General features: G+C 42.0%; 1 protein-coding gene across 2 annotated transcripts in view; it reads left to right on the top strand.

Annotated features, from left to right (window-relative positions):
- The window catches only part of WDR11 (WD repeat domain 11), a 53,664-nt gene that overhangs the window by 24,995 nt on the left and 5,967 nt on the right, over nt 1-22,702 (top strand). For both annotated transcript variants that reach the window (XM_054581616.1, XM_054581617.1), the window contains exons 13-23: nt 813-888; nt 5,399-5,507; nt 7,405-7,529; nt 8,441-8,588; nt 12,438-12,544; nt 12,887-13,001; nt 13,352-13,523; nt 19,400-19,508; nt 20,405-20,467; nt 21,639-21,704; nt 22,420-22,582. In XM_054581616.1, coding sequence (XP_054437591.1) covers nt 813-888; nt 5,399-5,507; nt 7,405-7,529; nt 8,441-8,588; nt 12,438-12,544; nt 12,887-13,001; nt 13,352-13,523; nt 19,400-19,508; nt 20,405-20,467; nt 21,639-21,704; nt 22,420-22,582 — 1,253 coding nt within the window. The remainder of the gene's footprint in view (nt 1-812; nt 889-5,398; nt 5,508-7,404; nt 7,530-8,440; nt 8,589-12,437; nt 12,545-12,886; nt 13,002-13,351; nt 13,524-19,399; nt 19,509-20,404; nt 20,468-21,638; nt 21,705-22,419; nt 22,583-22,702) is intronic.

The following is a 22,702-nucleotide window of genomic DNA, read 5'->3' on the forward strand; positions in this document are numbered from 1 at the left end:
GACAGGAGCGCACAGAGGATACTCTCCAGAGCCGTGGCCTCTCGGGAGGGCCGCTGCCCGCAGGGCCAGGGCGGGCGTGGGGCGCTTGGCGCGTGACCGAGGGGCTGCGGCGAGGCTCCCCTGAGGGCGCCGGGGGCGGTGGGTGGGGGGTTGGCGCTCCGCTCATCAGTGTGAGTGAAAGCCCAGGGAAACATGTGAAAACGCATTTTTCAGACATGAGGTAGAATTTGCATTTTTTTAATTAGAGAAAATAATTTAGTTTCTTTGGCGGTTAACTGATCCGTATCATTCCCCAATTTTAGTTTGCAGAGAACTTTTGATAGGAATGTAGCAAAATACCTTAGTTGAGTATTTTGCACATAGGACAAGAAATCATAAGTATCTGTTAGAGCATTTTCCCCACTCGTTAGTATTTGTAAGCATGGGAATGTTTATATTACTTTAAATGTACCAGTAGTTTTTACAGTCACAATTGTTCTCCCATAAATGCATTCAAACTTTAGAAATTTATATTTCTAAATTTCTAAAATTAAATTATTTGGAAGAAACCACAGAAGAAATTCAAGAAGCTCTGTAACAAGTGAAAATATCTTTTTATAAAATAGATATTTAAATATAAGTAATATATTATTATTCTTTAACTTGTAAATACTTTTGACAATACTTTTTGAATTTTGATTATTGGAAGCAAAGAGAAGAATCCATGGGAAAGTAGAGAGTTGCACAGATCAAATTATGTTGGTATAGCTTCTCATTTCTTACATGGTTTATGTGCTGTTTTTTCACATTTTCCTTAATGTTTGCAATTACAGGTAGGAGCATTGCTTTTCGAGGTGAACGTGGCAATGATGAATCGCCCATCGAAATGATTAAAGTATCTCATTTGAAGTAAGTGTCAACCTAAAAACTATGGTGTTATTACAGTGGAATCTCAAGGATTCATTTTTCATCTTTAAGAAAATGAGAATATGCTAAAATTTATATAAAATTTCTTAAATGTTAGCAAATGGTGATATGCGGTCACATCAGAGAAAATAATTTGCCCTGACTTGTGTGGCTCAGTTGGTTGAGCATTGTCCTGAAAAGTGAAAGGTCTCTGGTTTGACTCCCGGTCAGGGCACATACCTGGGTTGTGAGCTAGGTCCCCCGGTTGGGGCACATGCAAAAGGCAACCAATTAATGTTTCTCTTCCATTCTTTCTCCCTCCCTGCCCCTCTCTCTAAAAATAAATACATAAAATATTTTTTTAAAAGAAGAGAATTTTATCATAAAATTAAGTTGCTACCTCTTTCAGTTCTCCACTTCTACAAAGATGAGGTAACTTGCATAGATCTTACCTCATTAGATTGGGAAAACCAATAATCCTGTTTTGTTCTATAGCAATATTGATATAAATTCTATCACCCACTAAGAAAATGTTACTTGTTAAATGATGAAATTCTCATGTACTTCCACCTCAGCATGGGTTTATAAAGTGAAATAATTCATTTTATTTATTTATAATTACTGCTCATTTTAAGTATAGGAAGTTTTTGAGGTTTTGTTCTAAGGGAATATACATGTAAGGCAGGGTTATTAAAAATAAAAAATAAATGAAAACCAATCAAAAGATCAAAGAAGTAGTAAGCTCTTTAAAATAGTTTTCAAAATCACTTTACCTTTTCTAGGATCTTTGCATTTCCATATAAAATATAGTTTATCAGTTTGACCAAAAAAGCATTGAATCTGTAGATCACTGTTGGGAAGAATTGATATCTTAAGCCTTGTGATTCATGAACATGGTATATCCCTCTACTTAGGGCTTCTTTAATTTCTTTCAAAAATCTTTTGTAGTTTTCAGTGTATATGTTTTACAAAATCATTTGTTAATTTTTTTGTTTTTTTCCTATGATGCTGTTATACACAGTATTTTTCCTTTTTAATTTCAAGTTTCAATTATTCATTACTTATATACTGAAATAGTTAATTTTTTGATGTTGACCTTGTGACCATGCTAAACTTAATTTTTAGTTCTTGTGGCATTTTTATTGATTCCTTAGAATTTCCTGTATAGAAAATTTTCCAATTGTGTTGCTTGCCAATAAAGACACTCCTTCATCTTTTTTTAGTGGGGGTCTGTAGGCCTTTTGTTTCTTGCTTTGCCACACTGACTAGGATCTCCAGTACAGTGTTGAACAGAAGCGATAAGAACTGCCATCTTTGGTCTGTTCCTGGATCTTAGGGAGAAAACATTTAGTCTTTCAACATTAAACATAATGTTAACTATAGTTTTTTTGTAGGTGCCCTTTATTAAGGAAATTTTCTATTCCTAGTTTACTGGAACTTTGTGTCCTTGAATAGGCATTGAATTTTGGCAGATTCTTTTCTGCACTTATGGTCATCATATAGTGTTTTTGTTTTATTCTTTAAGTCAGGTAGTATGGCAAATTTATTGATTGATGTTTTTCAAATGTTCAACCACATGAATATTCCTGGGATAAACTCCACTTGGACATGATATATTACTGGATTTGATTTGCTAATATTTTAATAAGTTACTGGTTTGATTTGGTAACATTTTATTAAAGATGTTTGCATCTGTGGTTGTGAAGGTTATTGGTTTAGCTTTGTGTAGTATTCTTGTCTGGGTTTGGAATGAGGGAATATTGACTTTATAAGTGCATTGTGAAGTATTGGCTCGCCTTCTTTTTTCTGCTTGAGTTTGTCTAGAATTGATAATCATTTCCTTCTAAATTAGGAAATTCACCAGGGAACCCATCTGGGCCTAGAATTTTTCTTTGTGGAAAAGTTTTTAAGTACAAATTCAGTTTCTTTCCTGGATATATATAGCTCTTTGGGTTGTATGTATCCTGAAGATCTCTATTGTTTATGAAATAAATTGAATATAATTTATCTATAATTTTTTTCAGCAAGCTTAGTAGTTGGTGTCTTTCAAGTAATCTGTTTATTTCATTGAAGTTGTTGAATTTATAGATATAAACTTGTTCATAATATTCTCTTATTCTTTTAATGTCTGTGATCTGAGTGATGTCATTTTCATTCCTGTTATCAATAAATTGTGCTGATCAATTTTATTTATCTTTTCAAAGAAACCTCTCTGGTTTCTTTTTTCTGTGATTTCCTCTTTTCTGTTTCATTGGCTGCCATGCTTATCTTTTCTTTTTTTCCCCTTTTGCTTACTTTGGATTTAATACATTCTTATTTTTCTTAAAGTGGAATCTTAGATGATTGAATTAAGTTCTTTCATTAAAGAAAGATTGAATATAAGCATTTAATGCTGTAGTAAGCACTTTTTTTTGATATGGTGAGTTTTAATTTTAATTTACTTCAAAATACTTTTAATTTCCATAGGATATTTATAGATATATTGTTTAATTTCAAAATATTAGGAGGTTTTCAAGATATTTTTCTCTTTTTAGTTTCCATTATCATCAAAGAGCATATTTTTATATCATTCCAGTCCTTTTAAATTTCATGTAATTGTTATATGGCCCAGAATTTGGTATATCTTAGTGACTGTTCCATGTACAATTGAAGAGATTGTATGTTCTTTTGTTGTTGATCGGAATAGTCCATAAATGTTTGTTCACTGTGGTTTATAGTTATTCTTACTGATTTTTTTATCTGCTTTTCTATCTATTACTAAAAGTAATAAGTGTTGAAATTTTGAACTTTGTAGATTTATTTCTCTTTTGAAGATCTCAAGTTCTTGCTTTGGATATTTTAAAGCTCTGTAATTAGGTACATAATATTTAGTCTTGTTATATCCTTTCGAATAATTGACTTGTTGATCATTGTGAAATGTCCTCTTTGTTTTTGGTAATATTCTTTGTTCAGAAGTAATTCTGATTTGTCTGTTAGGTATAGCCACTCCAGCTTTCTTCAGATTTGTGTTTATATGGTATATCTTTTCTAACATTTTACTTTTAACTTACCTGTATATTTATATTCAAAGTTAATTTCTTGTAGGCAACATATAATTGGGGCTTGTTTTTCTCTTTGCTCTGACAATCTCTGTTTCTAATTATAATATTTAAATTATTTATATTAATATGTCAATGTGGGTTATGTTTAAATGGACCATCTTGCTAGTTATATTTTTCATTTTCAATGAAATAATGTAGTTTTTACTTATTAAGCTTAATTTTTAATATGTAAAATATCAGTTGTTATAATCTACATAAACAAAATTCTTTGCAGGAGGTCCACAATAATTTTTTTTAAATGCAAAGGAGCCCTGAGACTAAAAAATTTGAGAATTGCTCATTTAAACTTTTTGGACTCTGATCTCCTCTATTCCAGTCCGTTTTGGCTCTACACATGCCTGCTAAGTTAATAAATCTAAAACAACTGATCACATTATCCCCCTACTGTGAAACCTTCAGAGACCCACTGTTTTCTACAGAATAAACTTCTGCATACCCTAGCATGGCATCTTAGGGTGTTTTAGGTTTTTTATGAAGTGATCCAAAATTCACACTGTAATCTTCATTCTCGTGCTGATTGCTCTCACTTGGCATTTCAGGTAGCATGTCCCCCCTAGACACGCTGTGTCCTTTCCTGTCTTTTGCCATTTGTCATATTTGGAACTCTGCCTGGAATGCCATTTTCCTATTTTCAAAATAAATCTCTTCTATAATGAATCTTTATAGCATTTACCAGATTTTGTCTTGTATTGGCTATTTACACACAAACCTTGAGATGCCTTTATATTAGTTGTAATAAAAACGTAGCATTGCATTCGAATAATCCATCATGACATAAAATTCTTTCATGTGTGCTGTCCTTTTCTTTTATCCTTACAGCATCCAGTGAGATAGGTAAGACAGGTTTTAACACCATTTTAAAGAAAAATAGCTTAAAATTCAAAAAGGTTACATGGCTTGTGTGAAGCCACATAAGTATCAATTGGCAGACTTGGCCCTGAGCAGAAGAACCAAGGTCCTTTGATACCCTGAGCACCGGGATCTTTCTTCTCTGTAACATTTTTCTAAATGTCAGCATGATGGGGACTTTATGTACTTTTTCACTTAACTTTTACCCTAACCTGCACACGACTCGTTGAGGTAGGTGGTGGTATTCACATGTCACGGGAGAGCAAGCAGCCTCGGGCGGGTACTTACTGTAACACGTGGCCCTCGATGCGAACTCACTGAGTTTTCACAGTCTTTCTTCTGAGCGGGGCTCCTTGCCTGGGTGCGGCTAGGTGGCTCTCGAAGGTCATCTGAGAGCGTCACCTTCTTTATGACAGTTAATCATGAGGACTCACTGTTAGTTTCAATTGTCTATGTTTAGAATGTGCCATCTGAGGTTTTTGATTTACTGAACTTTTTACTGATACTAGATATGGTGGAAATTTTGCAAAAAGGGGCTCATTTAGTAATTTTGTTTATTTTAGGCAGTATTTGGCAGTTGTATTCAAAGATAAACCCCTGGAGCTATGGGATGTTAGGACTTGTACCATTCTTAGAGAAATGTCCAAAAACTTCCCTGGAATAACTGCTTTGGTAAGTTACAATTTTAGAACTAAACAGTGTATGTGTGGTGAATATTTTTCTTTACCTTGAACTGAAATCATTACTACTATGTATTTTCTTGTTAAAGATGTGTGTTCAGAGAAGATGATCTAAAGAAATGGAGATAATTCTTATTCGTGGATGTTTTAAGCTAATACTTCATAAGTGCAGTTCCAATTCCGATTTTACTTAGATATTTTGAGGAACATGATAAACATATTCTAAAATGTCTATTTAAGACTAAAGGTCATAATAGCTAAGTCAGCCTTGAAAAAAAGAAGAGTAAAGTGGGAGATGGGGGTGGGCCCACTCTACCTGATGTAGTACAGTGGACACAACCAGAGAAGTAGAAGCAATGTCGTATTGGCCCAAGAACAGGAAATGAACCAGTGTCATAAAGAGCTCATTAACAGAGCCCTGAATATTTGTGTACTTCATACACAGTAGAGAAGTGCACAGGTTGGGGTGGGGGACGGACTGCTGTGTAAGACAGCGTTGGGGAAACCGCCTTGCCTTACGGTCAAAAATGCTGGATCTCTGTGTATTGCAGTCAGAGGTGGGCTCCACAGGCTCAGAGACCTCAGTGTGAAAAAGTAAAGCTATGAAATTATATAGTCAAATCCAGAAGAATATTTGTGTTATAGGAGCAGGAGAGGATATCAGAAAATCAACCCAAAAGGCAAAAAAAAAAAAAGTGTTTAATTAGGTCAGGAGGGTGTTTCTTTTCAATGATGGACACAGATGTCAAGGTTGAATGTGCAAGAAAAGTTGCAAAAAGAAATTTTCCAGCACCAGAAACTGACTGATCCCTCTAGGGGATTGGCATTGTAGGAACCCCTGCACACGAATAATAAACAGACAGCAACCCAGTGGAGAGATGGGCCAAATATGCGATCAGTTAATGAATGCCAGAGAAGCCTGAAAGGCCAACAAGCCGATGAGGATGTTTTCAGCTGATCAGTTTTTAAGAGATGTGTAGTGTAAAATAACCATGATATATCTTTTAAACTGAAAGAATTGGAAAGCCAGCCACATAGCATCAGACATGGGTGTCACATGGGCCGTAGGAATCCTCATGCGCCGCTGGCAGGCATGCGGGCCAGTGAAGCCATCCTGGCAGCTCTTAGGCAAACATGGGCCGCCTCTGCGCTCCAGCTCCGCAGCTCCTGGCTGGGAAGGAACTTTTGTCAGGGCATTGGCTGTAGTGTTTTTGATCATGATGAGCGTTTGGAGGTAATCTGGCGTCCTCTGCTGAGAGAGCAGACTGAAAATTGGTGGATGCACACGTGGAATGGTACGTAGCATGCGGAAGCAACAGAGGTGCAACTTAGCGACATTGTGCTGAGTGAAAGGAGTTCGAACCGGGATGGGATAGACAACACGGTACTATTTATGCCAGTTACAAACACGTACACGTAAAATAACTACCTGGTAAGAATTTGTACATCTGAGCAGATAATTAGAGTAAACATTAAAATAGGTGGGCATATGAAAGACTCAGTAAATAAAGTGAGAGGTTTGAGGCAGACCTGTGGGTGACAGCGGCAGTGACTGCGGACAGTCCTCTCACCCTGTGCGCCTAAGGGGTGGCGGCGGAGGGAGAGAATAGCAGACGCCCTCACTGAATGTATCGTTTTCATTTTGTAAAAAAATAAAGTGCCAAAGGTTAGACTTTTTGGAAGTTTGACATTAAACTTTTCTACCTTAAGTTCTAATTAAAATGCATTCATTCAGCCTTTCTGTAAATAGATAAACCCTAAGGACAGATGGTAAATTCATGTGCAGTAGTAATTGCAGCCGAGCTATGGCGAGCAGCCCAGGGGTTCAGGCAGGGTTCTTTGACAGAAGAACACCGAGCACGTCTAGTGGGTCTGTCTTCGCTTCACAGGAGTGGTCGCCCTCTCACAACCTGAAGAGCCTGAGAAAGAAACAGCTGGCCACCCGCGAGGCCATGGCCCGCCAGACTGTGGTCTCAGACACAGAGCTGAGCATCGCTGAGTCGTCTGTGATCAGGTGCAGTGTGCCCTTTCCTGCCACCGTCATTTGTAATGTCTGTGTCATGGTTGGGAACTTGCCAGGTGTCCCAGAGGCTTCTTGAGAAGAAGCAAGCTACACTCTGTTTTGAACACACTGTGTTTGGTACTTTTGTACCTACCCAGATTTCTGGAGAATTCACCCAACTGTTGCGTTCCGTAGCGCGCCAGCACCTTACATCCTCAGCCGGCGTGCCACAGGCCTTTCAGACGTGCCGCACCTGACCGTGTGGTCGGCGGCACCGCGTCTTTTCCCTGAGATGTCAAATAAAGAAGTGAGAATAGCCAACACAACAGTAGCCGTATGGTGTGAATGAATCAACATTATACCCATTTTCTTTTTTGGTACATCGGCAAAAAATACATTATATTTTTTGATGTGCTGCAGAATTTTAGTAATTGGTTTCTTTGTGCCATGAGATGAAAAAGGCTGAAAACCACTGGCTTACACAGTAATATCCATTAGAGAAATGATCATTCTGTCCCATAAGCTTGAGCTTTTGACGTTCAAAGGAACATAACGTTGAACATACAGAGAGATCATATTTTCACTTACGTACACCAAAGAAAATATTTTGAGAACTCCAAATTTATGTATTGTTCCCACCCCCACCAATTTTACAAATAAGTACCGTCCGAGAGAATGAGGGGTCTCCACCGAGGAGAGCGCCGTGTGCCTCCTGGAGCAGCCGGGCCTCTGGACGGGGGATGCGCCCTCGTGAGGACTGTCTGGGAGTAACTGGGGTTTCCTGTTGTCAGCTTCAGCCTTTTTGTTTTTGTTTTTTTTTTTAATGGTTTTGGATCTCCTGTTAATACATCTGTATTTTGGGTGAGTTAATTATGGGGACATTCTAGGGAATGAAAAATTTTTACGTTCTTTCTATCCCAAAGCTTGTTGCAGGAAGCGGAAAGTAAATCTGAACTCAGTCAGAACATCTCCGCCCGAGAGCACTTTGTGTTCACCGACGTCGACGGCCAAGTTTATCATTTCACCGTTGAAGGAAACTCAGTGAGGGACAGCGCTCGCATCCCACCAGATGTGAGTTCCGCCCTTGGTTAAATCTTCGTTAAGAGTCCTTATCAAAGGCTGTGTTGGTTCTGTATCCAGTGACGCCGTACCGAAGTTGGAAAGCTATTTCAGAAAAATTGAATGTAAATAAACTTTAGTATTTAAGGAAATACTATCATTGATTCAACTTGTTCCATATTGCTATAGCATTGTAACTGCTTAGACTAAAAACTTCATCGTGTGCTACTCTTTTTTATCCCCATAATAATCCATGAGGAATTTTCTGCATTTTTTCTATGACAAAACTGAGGCAGAGTGAGTGCCCTTCCCAAGGCTACCCAGCTTCGTGACGTGGCAGTTTTAAACTTGGGTATGTCTGCCTGACTCCAGTGTCACTCCTCTCTCGGTGTCAGGCATTACCCTGAGGGTTTCATGTACAGTCTAGAATCATTTATAGAAAATAGTAATCAAGTTATAAGTGTAATAGTACCATTAACTTTTACTAATTTTTGCTTATCCTCATGGCCTTCTGGAATCCTCTGCCTAAGGTTTTGTAGTTAATAATTTGTGTCAGCATTTATCTCACAGGTTGTTTTCAATGGGTAGATTAAGAAAATGTTTTGTTAACCAATACTGCTCTAATGGTTAAGTGGAGGCATGAGATGATTTCTCAACTATATGTATATATTTTAAATTCCTGTCTAAAAATGGCATGTCTTCGTCGAATGCCAGCCCCCATGTTTTACAGGTGGCTGGGGTCGCACAAGGGGGAGTCAGGACGCTGGCTGAGCCGGGAGGGTCCCCTGGGAGGCGCTCACTCACCTGGCCAGTGCGCTTTAAGGCCGGCCTGTGTCCCTCCTCACGCGGGCCTCTCCAGAGGACCGTCGGTGTCCCCATGCCACAGCGGCTGGCTTCCCCCAGAGCGAGCGGGCCGAGACAGAGCGCAAAGCAAGCTGCAGTGTCTCTCAGGACCCAGTTTTAGAAGCCACACCCCACCATTCATTTCCACAGCGGGCTTTTTGTTCCCGGGTCACCTGTTCACTGTGGGAGGTGACTACCAAGGGACACGAAACCAAAAGGCAGAGTCCCTGGGGGCCTCTCAGAGGCTGGCTTCCACATCTTCCTTATTAGCAGGTAGAGAAGAATGGAAGGTAGGCATGTAGCCTTCACTGCTAAAAACAAACTAACCTGTGAAAGTGCTCTTCACACTGCAGCTTCGTTTGTGCTGTTATATAGAGCAAGTCATATCTGAGACGTAGTCTATTTTGAACCATCTCTAGCGTTGCCAGAAATTTTCACTTGTTTAAAAGGTTGAAAATAATAATGCGAGTGTGACAGATTGATATTAGTTATACTTGGAAAAGGAACCTAACTTTAAGTGCGTAGAAAGGAAAACTGTTCCTACGGAGCGCAGACATAAAGCGGCAGTGTGATGTTGCTGCCCTTTGGAAAATCAGCTTGCTTGCTTCTGCATGAATCTACGCCTTTGGAACCCAGACAGGCCCACCCAAGCCCCTCCAGGGCCACTCGCAAAGGGCTCAGTCCCTTTTCTCGTCACTTCACATTGGAGATTAGAGTGGAGACACAATGCAGTGGCTTGTGAGATGCTGGTTCCCCTGCCCTCACCTCCCCAAAAGTTTAACATTTTTGGACATTGATAGGAGTTTTCCTTTTTGTAAGGGCTTCTTGTGGGATGACAGTTGTGCCATAGAGCTTTTAAGGGTCTCTCTCTTTGTCTCTCTGTGGAGGTCTGAAGTGAGGATCAGCCAGTCTCTCTGTTCTGCCTGCCCGGTCCTTTCATTCCGCAGCCGGACACCGCTTCCTCTGAGTGACCGGCCTAATAGGGAATAAGGATGTAGCCGCCAGTGACATTAGTAGATATTTCAGAGCAGATCATTTTTAGAGAAAAGGGAATTGAGCATCTACTGTATACTACAAGAGGCATCAATTTTGGATCATTTTTATTTTCTGTTATTAAAGTCTTTTCTAGGAATTACAGTGTAGAATTTAGGCGGTGGTTTTGTTTGCTTATTTTAATTATTTGTGTTACTCTCTCAACTGTAAGGTATTGAACACTTGTTTTGAGTCAACACTTTCCCTCCAGATTCTGGCCTCAAAACTATGCAGTATGTAGAAAAGAAGAGGAAGCCTTGGCATGTTTTAAACTACGTGCACATGGAGAGTCTAGCTGACGGCTTTTATACAGCGGGCAAGAACGGCTGTCTCTGCCTTGCTGCCAGCCTTAGTTCTCCTGTTTGGATCATTATATTTCACATGTGAGCATCAGATCAGTGTCAGCTAATAACGTTCTGTTGAGTTTTAATCCTGCATTGATCTGCGGTTATTTGGAGCCACAAAGCAAGGTGGTAGCACGTCCTCTTAAAGCATCTTGGTATCTGTCTCCACGTTGCTTGTATCCGAACATCAAACTCTTAGGTAGAAGAGTCTGGGATGTTTAATGATACAGCTGTATTAATGCATCATTTGTCATTCTAAGTGCATAGCACTGATTTCTGGGTTAATTTAAATTTTAATATAATGCGGTATTTTTTTTTAGGTATTTGAAAGGTTATAAAATGTGGAAGTTTTTAAGGCTAATAAATGTAAACGCAAATTCTTAATTAAACACTGTGTTAATATGGTCAGGAGAACAAAAATAAGATCTTGGAGTGTTGCTTCATATTGTACAGAATTCTATTAAACATTTTTTGTATTACTGAATTCGTTGAGGCACTCAGTTTTATCCTAGCTTTTCCTCTGCGTGGTGCCCGCCGCCAGGACCCCGCGGTGCCGGCGCCACGGGCCCGTGCGGCGGTAGCCTGTCTGGCCGCCCCTGGAGCTGTCCTGCTCCTCCCGGCAGCTGCTGTGAGAGCTGGATGTGTGCATTTTTATATCACTCTATAAATGCAAAAGTAAGAGTTTTTTAATATGTAGAGAAGTAGTTGAGCAATAATGCTATATAATAGCTAATGTGTATTGACTCTTTTACTGGGTGACAGGCATTGTTTTAAGGCCTCTACCTGTATACTTTTGTTAATGCTAATGGGAACCCCTCAGGTTTCATTAGCTTACCCTACTTTATTGATGATAAAATCCAAGACACAGAAAGATTAAGTAAATATGCCCCAAATCACACAACGAAGTAAGCAATCAAGTTCGGACTCAAGCGCAGGCAGCCGATGGCGTGGCCCAGGCCCCAGGCGTCTGCGCAAAGCTTTTGTGTGTCTGTTACGGCTGCAGCCTCCTCCTTGCCCACCTCAGAGATGACACCAGGGCACTGTAGCCTGACCTTTGTGTTTCCATACATAACTTCTTGGCCGGGCTTTTTGTGGATTCAGACTGTGCCGATATCTTGTACAGAGGTACAGTACCTCTTCACCTTCATTATTCCAAAAGATACCGCTGAAGCTCTAGGTCCTTGTTTTCAATAGAAAAAGTACTGCATGACTGTTATAAAACAGCTTTTGAGTTTCACCTAGAATAGATGTATATATCCTTTTGTAATGAGAGATAAGTTGGAGATAGGAGTTCTCTCCTAGGGGTTTTCTTCCCTTCTGTCTCTTGTCTTTTATATCCTTTAATTTTCTTTAAGGGATTTCTTTCTGAAAAGACATCTGTTTTCTATAAATCTAGTTCTGATAACTTAATGTCTGTCAAGCAGAAATCTCCTGTTTCTTTATAGTTAAAATTGATATGCTAGGTAGCTATTTTAGTGTCCAAAGTCACTTAGTGCTTGATTGCATTAATAATAAAGCAAAACCATTTATAGTTTATTAAAATATCTTTGCTATTTTATAATAGTTATTAAGTAAAAATATTGCTCTGTTATGACAGGTTGTAAGTAGTGAAATTTATGTACTTGTTGCTGTTCTTTTCTAGGGAAGTATGGGTAGTATTACCTGCATCGCTTGGAAGGGCGATATGCTAGTTCTTGGGGATACGGATGGAAATCTAAATTTTTGGGATTTGAAAGGCAGAGTATCCAGGTATGAGTTAAGAAAGCAGTCTTGTTATTTCATTTTAAAAAAGTAACCTCTCGATATGGATCTTGTGTCTCTGAACTTGGGAGGAAGGGCCTGGGCCTTGATCCGAGCTCTGGATCTTTCATATCTGCAAGTGCCCCATACAGAGGTGCTGGGACATGATTCCAGCTGTTGTCAAAGGGCAGAGCCTTCTGTCAGATGTGGCCCGAGTCCCAGAGGGCAGAGTGGTTCTCCCTTCACCAGATCTTGTCGGAAACGGAAATAGAAGGAGCCGTGGGACAGAGTGTCTGGCGGTGAGAGCCTGCTTGGCCTCATGCCAGTGCTCTGGTTTTTGTTTGTCCTCAGAGGGATACCTACGCACCGAAGCTGGGTGAGGAAGATTCGCTTTGCCCCTGGTAAAGGAAACCAGAAGTTAATAGCGATGTACAACGACGGAGCTGAAGTGTGGGATGCGAAAGAGGTAGGCCCGGCTCCTTGTGAGCTCGCGGCAGGGGGAGCCGCTCCCTCCTGTTTTACAAATGAAAACTATGCTGGGTTTGTCAAACTTAAAATGACTTTCTGCTTCTGAAAATTTCCCTTTTCAGTATTTCTGTTCCAAGGGTGTCAGCTCAACACCTTTTTTAAAATGTTACCACTGTCTTTGGGACCTTTAAGTGCGGTCTGCATGTGGAAGAGAGATTGCTGAAGACTGTTCGGTTTTGAACCTACCTTGGGTCTTTGCCATGGGCACCGTCTCTCTTTGACTGTAATCCAGAATGACAGGCATCTTCCTTTTCTTTCTGACTGTGACAACCATGTTCACTCTTGAAGGTTCAGATGGTGAGCAGTTTAAGAAGCGGGAGAAACGTGACCTTCCGGATATTGGACGTGGACTGGTGTACATCCGACAAAGTGATCTTGGCATCAGACGATGGGTGTATCCGAGTCCTCGAGATGTCTATGAAGTCTGCGTGTTTTAGAATGGATGAACAGGAGTTGACCGGTACGGAATTCTAACGAAAGGGGCTTTGAAATCTGTCTTTACTTTGTGCAGGGTGCTCTCTTCTGTGGAGAGAGCAGCTTATATTCATGCAGCCCTTGCTTTCTGAGACTGAATTTAAGAAACTTAAGTGTGGGTGTCTTCGCCGCTGAGATGCCGGGCTCTCGTAATTGCGGGTGTTAGTCGCTCCCGACTCCCGTTTGGCAGGCGCCCTTTCTCCAACCCTTTTCTCAGTGCTTTTCCAAAAGATCAGAGAAGTTTACATTCATCAAGATGGCTGCCTCAGAATTCAGAACTTATCCGGGGACATGAAGCTCGGGATCAGGTGCCTGGCTTTTTAGTAGTGAGCCTTACACTCATCGTTTGCGGCCACCTGTCATAGAAGAGCTGCTTTGGAAAGTGTCCTGGGTGTTGTGAATTTTGATGCCTGTTGTGTGACTTGTGGCATGGCCAGTCAGAACAAAAGTAGATGCTTGCTCTAGCTCAGCCTTTGTCAAATGGTTGTTTCAAGATGGTTTTGTACCAGAATGTGAAATGGTTTAGTGAAAACAATCTCGTATGTGACTTGAAGAAAAGAATGAGAAGATTGACTATAGCCATCACTCGGTTGAGAGGCAGCTCCGGTCTGATGAATTTCAGCATCTGTACTTGTGAGATACTTTTGGCTGGAGACATATTCCGATCCTCATTGGAGGAAAGCAAGAGACATCCTGCATTAAGTATTCTCTAAGCATGCCTTCGGTGTACACGCCAGGCTGCCTGACCGGTAAAAAATTCATGAGACTTGTTTAGTCGTGTCCTGGGTTTCAGCATGGAAGTTCGGCTCTGGGAATTGTCTGTTCCTTGTAGAGCCGTGCTTTGGCTCATCCAGAGACGGCACCGTTTTGAAAACCCGCTCCTTAGTGCTGTGTTCCTGCCGGAGGCACTCCCGGATTGCTGCCTAATGTTGGCCGGGCTCACTTAGGCCAGGTGTGCTTTTGACCCTGTCACTGCTGTGCCCCTGCCCCTGCATCTGGGTGCCACCACTTCTTACTCGGGAGCCGTGATGCCACCTGGTAAAGCCAGAAGTTAAACGTCACATTCCCTACGTGTCCTTAAGACACTTGCCAGCTCTGCAGAGACCCCAGGATCCCCCCACACGGGCAAGGGGGAGCTCTGCTATTAATTTTAAACCTAATGTTATTAAGGAAATTGGGGTAACTTTCAGGATTTGTCTTTTAACTTAGTTACTAGCTCTAGGTAAAGAAGTACAAAAATATAATCTTTGACCTTTAATTTAAAATCTGAATCTAAAAATCTCCAAAGCCAAGGTAGCTTGTTCTTAAATTAACTGACTGCCAAATTAGAGCCCACCATTAACCCATATTTAATAATGGTTTAGTAATACCACACTTGAACATCTAACCTGCAGCCAGATTTTAGATTGCATTCTTCCTTTACAGTTTTTCTAATATTAAAAAAAAATAGTAATTTTTAATTAACTGCTATTGGTACAGCTGTAGCCAGAAAGGGAAAAAAGTTTAAGTAATAATAGGGAAAGGTCAATAAAGTCATATGTACACTATACAAATTGAACTTAAAACTCAGAACAACACTCAGTAAATGTTAAGGAGTAAAAACTGGTGATTGTATAAATATGGAGTTAGGAAAAAGATGTCTGTGTATTTACCTCCAGGTATGTGCTTATTTGGGCTTGGAAAAATATGTTTGATATAATATATTTCTATTTGGGGGAATCAGAAATATAATTTGAACTTACTGCTGTCAGGGATAAAAATAAAATCATTTTAGGTCATAGGCATTGACATCTCATATTTAATATATTTCTTCAGTTCTCCTTGATAGCAAGCAGAGAAAATCATAAGTCATTGATGATTGAAATCTGTTTTTTAGGGCAGCTTAGGTAGTCCTATTCCTCCACGCCCTCTTTGCTTACATTTGTCTGAGCCCCCAACCTCCCCAAGTAAAGGGAGAGGTTGGACAGATGGAGAAGGTTGGAATCTCTCTTTTTGAGTTGGAGAATCCTTCTTGCCTGCTGCAATATAAGGAGGGGCATAAAACAACATAGAAAAGCTTAATATGCTTTTTAGCAGCATCTGCAAGGAACCCAAGAGTATGAGACTTCTTTAGTAACGTTCTCGTACGATGCGTTTCCACACACTTTACATATGTCGACATGGTGTCAGAGACTTTTCAATCTAACTTCCTCCCCAGCTGCTGGGCCACTGCGGAGCACATTGTGCCCAAGTGAGCACAGGTAGAAAGAAGCCTTCCATAAAACCGGGTTTATACCCGCACCCTTCCTCTCCACCTGCCTCAGCGTTCCAAGTGTTTTCTAGCAGTTTTCACTTGGGGCATTTGGACATGTGTCACGACATGGAGCGCGGGGAGGTCCGGGGATGCAGAGTAACGTGCAGTGTGTGGAGCAGTCGGGAGGATGAGCTGTCCTGCCCAAAATGTCACGATGTCCCTTGTCTCCCTTCTTCCCCCTGCGTTGAGTCCCAGTGAACAAAATCACCAAAGCAGGACCCTCGCGCTCTTAAAATCGCCTGCTCACCTTGACATTTGCCACCTCCACATGGTGGAGTAGCTTTTCTGCTGCTTTTCTTCTTGGCTCTTCAGTTCCTGATTTCCTGCATCGCTGTCAGAGAGGCCGCTGGCAGCCTGTGCGTGGTTCTGATCGACCCGTCAGACAGCTGCAGCGCGGACTCAGCACGCTGTGTCCAGGAGAGGTAGCAGCGACGCCCCTGCCTTTTTATTCTAATCGGGTCACTTCAGAAGTGAGCGAGCTCTTGCAGGGGGGCTGCTCCAGCTGTGAGGTGGTCAGTCTCGACCCTTGAGAAGACAGGTTCAAATTTGTTGGAGCGTGGGAGGTGATAGCGTTTACTTTCCTTTTGTTCATGCTCGTGGGATGCTGTCAACACTATTTTGCTTTGGAGAAATAACACGTATGTTTTTAAAAATAAGACATTTCCTTCCATTTACTCAGACTTCATGAATGTTGTCTTGCTCCCATTACAGAAACACTCCACGATGCTGCTTTCTAAGAAGACCCCCTTGTGTCTTTTCATTTGTCCATTGATTGAGAAACTTCCACGTAGTTTTCCCGTAGGGACGGAGATGCTCCTTGAACCATTCCATGTTTAATTTTTTGTTCCTTGATATTTACTGTTTCCAAACATTTTGTGACTTGATGCCAGCAGCTACTACTGTCTGAAAGCCAAAGGGGCTGACTGAGAATTTGAGAATTATAGGATCGCCATCTACTAGGGATGAATAGAAAGAGCATTCAGTAGACTAACGCCATCTTCCCTTCCAGCACTGATTTTAGTGCTTCGGGGGATGGGTAGGTAAGCCGCATTCTCACCACGGACATTCCTTTCTCTACAGCTGGGTATCAAAGAAAAGATAAATTGGACTACTGGGAAAAATTTTTTTTAAACTTTCAAAGCAAAAGAAATTTTAAGCATAGCAAAACACAAATGATAACTTGATGAATGTATTTGAACGTCAGTAACAGATTGTCCACAGGGGGGAATAAAAGATATGTAAATGGCCTGTAATGATATGAAAAGATGCTGAACTTTATTCATAATAAAAAAAAATATAAGTTAAAACTGCACGAAGAAGCTGTTTCTCACCTATCAGATTAACAAAAATTCACCCGTCCGGAGGCGTCCCCTGCGAGGAAGCCAGCGCTCCCAACGCTGCCCGCGGCTGTGAGGGGCTGCCCCGGCAGGTCCGGGCGGCCGGGCACCGCAGGGCAGAACGGCGGCCCTGGTGTCGGCGCTGAGTGAGAAGCTCATCATTTCATGGCAAGATGCATGGGGAGAAGGGAAGGCTCCTGTTAATAGAAGAATGCCCGTTGATAGATGTAGACAGAATGATAGTATTAGAAAATCACCAATTTACAACTCCTATTACAATAATTGATTCGAGTAAAGATCATTAAGTAGATGTGGAATCACTGAGTAGAAAGATTTTTGGAATAGGAAATTCAGTCTCACAGTGTCTCCTCCACGTTACTGATTCTGAAGAGAAAAAGGTGCCCGGACTAGAGAGAGCTCTGGTGCCTTCCCCCTCAGCTACATGATCAGATTCAGCGTTACCAGAAGACCACCAGCTAACACGCACCTTCCGACGGGACGCCGTGGAGGGGCCCGCCAGCCCCCATGTGGGGTTCTTGCTGAAGATGTTTAACCTGGGTCTGATGCTCAGAACACACAAATCGGAATGTAGGCCACTTCCTAAGACAACTGGCTCTTTAAAAATGAAAACATCATATAAGATCAGAAGCAGAGTGGGAGGTCTGCCCTAGAGCAGAGGAGGCAGGAGCGTCGGGACAAGCTGGTGCAGGCAGGAGCCGGGCCTGGGCCCCAGGGTTTTGGATACTCAGGGGTGACAGAGGACTTTTGAGTATGGACTGCACTTTAAGTAATTTTATAGAATCAATATTAAAACTCTGGGTTGTGAAAAAAAAAGTAGTATTAGAAATGTTCTTGATCACTCTCCAACTTTGAAATTGAAAAGCCCACATAAAATACTTTATCTATGACTTAATTTATACTTAACTACATAGAATGAAGTGTTCTAAAGCAGGTCTGTCCAATAGAAATATAACATGAGCTATGTATGTAAGTTTAAATTTTCTAGTACCGCATTAAAAAGGTAAAAAGAAACAGATGAAATTGATTTTAATAAAAATTTTATTTAAGCCAGTATATTCAAAATTTTACCATTTTAACATAAAATCATTATTAAAAATTACTAAGGCAACATTTTATATTTTTTAGTCTTCAAAATCCAGCATGTATTTTCATTTAGAGCACATCTCAATTCAGAGGACAAATTTTCAGCAGAAATACTCGAGTTGTATCTAGATTTTATAAAATTTTTCATCTGAGAAAGTAGCCATATATTAGGTTCTTCCAAATATTCTTAAACGTCGTCCAAGTATTAGTTTTTAAATTTAAATTAATTAAAATTAAATAAGTTAAGAATTCATCTCTTTGATTGAACTCGCTATATTCCCAGGGCTCAGTAGCCACGCAGGACTAGAGGCCGTCGTGTTGGACAGCACGGCGCAAAGTCTGTGTGGTCACTTACATAAGGCAACAGCCTTGTAGATGCGTGTGATTTGACGTGAACGTACCTGCCCGGGGGTCTGTGGGAGAAAGATGCTGTGGGACGTGGGAGCAGCAGTGAGGCTGAGTTTGTCAAAGCGGGTGGGCCGCAGAGAACTCGGTTGGAGACTGAGTCTGGCAGAGTGTGGTCACGGGGAGACGGGGCCCAGCTGTCTAGGTGGGGAGGCCTTCGGGCCTTCTCTTTCTTTGCATTGGAACATGTTGAAAAGCAGGCAAATCTTGTTTGTTGTGTCCTAAGTGAGCCAACGGTGACGTGTGGGGGGTTCTGGGATGATAGTGCCTTTGTTCAAGGGTTACATTTATAAGTAAGACCTAAGAGTACACTTGATCAGAGTTGGCCTGATCCCTTCAGCGAGGGGCTCAGGGTTGATGAGCCACGTTAGTTCAGTAGTCTCAGAAAAACAAAGACATTGAGTGGTGTAAGATGATCCTGGTAGATATGTTAGTCCAGTGTAAGTTAAAATGGTGAGCTATACTGCTATCTGTTGAATTGTTGCACTGAATCTTTTATTCAGGTAGGATTGTTGTTGTTTACCGTACAGGACACCTAAAAGGGGGAGAACAGTGTAGTAGTCCATTTGAATGAAGAGAACCCCTCCCGTCTCAGCGTCTTAGCAGCGGTTGCACTGGCCGTACTCTCTAGCTTGCCACCAGATTTATACTCAGTTCTCTGCTGCCTTGTCTGGAAACTGTCCGTGACGAAGCCTCAGTAGATAAAATTCTGCTTTCATCTAGAGCCTGTGTGGTGCCCGTACCTCCTGGTTCCGAGGGCCGCCCTCGCCTTGAAAGCCTTCTTACTGCACCAGCCATGGAACGGGCAGTATTCTTTGGATATTTCCCATGTGTAAGTTTTTCCATTTCTGTTTACTTTTTAAAATTTCCTTAGGGGTGAAGGACACCCATGAGAATCAGCAGTGGCCTGTGCTCTAGGACTTAAAAGGATTGGGACCTTAAAACTGAGCCAAGGCAGACACTGCAGACACATGAGGGAATCGCCAGTCTGCCCTCGTTTCCAGCCCCCTGGGGCCCTCGTGGAGGCGTGAGCGCGGGGGGCCGGGAGCACACACTTGCTCCCGGGTGGCCATGCGGCCACGTGCTCGGCCTCCCGTCTGAGCCTGGCCTGGTGGGAGTGCGGAGGGCCAGTGGCGGCCCGGAGGAATTTGAGGCCATGGTTAACTCTTAAAAAAAGCTCCAAGAACGTGCCTGCGTCAGAGGTATTTTATGTTTCATAAATCTCAGAGCCTGCCTTGTTGCAAAAATAAGTTCACAGAAACTATGATTAGCAGTTATTAAGTACACTCACAAGTGTTGCTGACCTCGTGCCACGTGGCGTGCACAGGGAGGCGTGAGTGAGGAGAATAGAGGTGACGCGCGGCTGTGTCCGAGCCCCAGGAGTGTCCACGGGGACGGGGGGCGAGTGGCCATTTGGTGGAGCAGGAGCAGCCCCCCCTTCAGTCATCGCTGAGTTCCTCACAGCTTTGGGAGCCCACTGATACATTTTCCCATTTCTTGAAAGTCAAAGACTTTCTTTACGCATGTCCTGTTTTGACTAAATAAGCTAGAAACAGACGTTAAAGATGGGTAGGGGGTTCCTGAGTAGACTGTTGTGCTTTGGCCACAACCAAGTTTTTAACTGAAAACTACGAAGATGTTATAATTAACGCAACTTTTTTTCCTAGAGAAAAAATAAATGGTTGTAAGTGAAGAGATAATAAACTCATTCAAAATCTTTTTGTACAGTGATTACCCAGAAAATGAAGAAATAAAGAATCTCCTTCAAGAGCAGCTGAATTCATTGTCTAAGTAAGCACTCCAATTATGTTTTATTACAAGATAAGAATATGAGAAAGGAAAATACAATAATTTAGGCTATTTAAAATTAAAATAAGTCGTGTTTTAGAAAACCTTAGTGGCCCAGGGAGAGACAGTTCTCTACCACAGAGGCCTGTCTCCTACAGAGCCTGCGTGCTGTAGGTGTGGTTATTTCCTCGTCTGCGGGCAGCGCATCTCCCTTCAGCAAGTCCCTAAGTGTCCGGTGGCGCTGGTCTCCTGTCTGGGCGGCAACAGCCCCAGGGCGTGAGGGTCCTTCCAGCTCAGCCCGCCGGCACCACAGACCTCTGCGGTCTCCCGCGAGGACGCACACAGGCGACTCCTGTGCGCCAGCTTCCTGCTTCTAAAACGGGTTCTCTGTACAGGGCCATGCACAGTTATGGCGAAGAAATCAAATGCTCCCTGAGCCAAGAGCGTTCAGAAGTGTATGTTAGGGCAAGTGCTGCAGAGGAGTTCTTGGTCAAACATAACATTTTTGCAATCAAGCATCTGTTACATGTAATTATAATATTTAATAAGTTAGCCATAATAGAATGCTATATTGATGTCAGATTCAAAATAATTACTTGATTGTTTTCTCTATACAAATGTTAACATTTGGGTTTAAATGAAAAAGAATAGATTTAAAGAATATAGCTCCTTCCCTCTCCCCCTAATTAATGAATATTCACTATTTGGCTATTTTAGAAACATCAGTTTATAAAAACAGGAGCCTTTCTTCCTTAAATATTTTATTTCAGGGATAATTTCAAAAGTAAATTCTGAATGCAGCTTCTCTAAGGTATATACTGTTTCTGATGATTAGCAAAATCATTTTATCAACAGTGACATACTCATTCCTATATAATTAGGCAACTGTTTGTGTTTTCAAAAATGAGAGTTGGAGCGCGGCAAGAGCGCCAGCCACGGCCGGAGACTCACCGCCCCGTGGCGGCTGACAGGTGCCCCTCCTCCAGCCCCCAGTACACGCTCTACACTCTAGAAGCTTCTGTAATGTCAGGGACTGGGCAGTGTAACTTCTTTGTAAGCTCTAAACATAGCCTTTGAGTGGAATCTCCCATCTCTAGAGCATCTTGATTTATTGCCTTGCCATATTGTTTAATTAAAAATGTCTTTCTTGCCTTGTCTGGATCCCTGGCTGCAGTGATGTGAAGAGCCTCTTGCTCGACCCGGAATTCACGCTCCTGCAGCGGTGCCTGCTGGTGTCCAGGTAACGCTTTTGGAGGTGGTCTGTGTGCGAGACAGACAGCTTCAGGTTAACCCACTTCTCTGGTTATGGATTTTTAGTTAAGGGCAAACACTTCTAGGTTTTAGAAAAATATTTTAGTTCATCCTTTAATATGACAATTAATTTTGAAAGGAGTAACACAAATAGAAAAAAGTTATGATTAACATGAGATCTAGGCCTTCTCGATTGAAAAGATTTCCTCCTACAGACAGCTTTTTAAAATGTGTTTAAAAATATCAGCTATAAAGGGCATGTCCCTAAGTATACCAGTAAGTTATATTTAGAATCAATAACCTATATACTTCCACGGCACAATAGAGTTGTCACTTGTAAAGAAGACGTTGCCCTCCACTCCCCAGAGAATAAATTGCACGTTGCCTCCACACCTCATGTGGCCGGTTATCCCAGGGGAACTTCTTCCTTCATACGATGCCGTGGTTCAGGGTGAAGGCGCACCGACGGCAGGCTGGGCGGTGCTCTTACCACAGGATGGAGAGGGACCTGGGGCTGAAGGGACCCCGTGCAGCCAGGCCCCGTACTGGTCGAGCCCCAGGAACGGGGCGGAACCCTTCCCCATGCAGGCACCAGCCAGGGCCCCGGACGTGTTCACCTGGCAGCACTGCGCCCCCGCGTGCAGGCCGCTCCGCGAAGCGCCTGTGTGCGAGCGTTCAGGGCAGCCTTGGCCTCCCCTTCGCAGGCTGTACGGCGACGAGTCGGAGCTGCACTTCTGGACCGTCGCGGCACACTACCTGCACAGCCTGTCCCCCGCGCTGGTGGCGGCAGAGACTGCGTCGCAGGACAGAGTGAACAACCCGCTGGACATATGCTATGACATACTCTGTGAAAATGCCTATTTTCAGGTACTGTATTTCATATATTAAAACCTTGAAAGCTATCGTCTTGATTACGTACGTGTTTGTAAGTGTATGTAACTTGGGGAACTTGGGAACTAAGCTAAGGTCCACATGATGGAAATGAGC

This window comes from Pteronotus mesoamericanus, unplaced genomic scaffold (genome assembly GCF_021234165.1).
Source record: "Pteronotus mesoamericanus isolate MK-2021 breed Mesoamerican mustached bat unplaced genomic scaffold, CSHL_Meso_final contig_657, whole genome shotgun sequence".
NCBI lineage: Eukaryota > Metazoa > Chordata > Mammalia > Chiroptera > Mormoopidae > Pteronotus > Pteronotus mesoamericanus.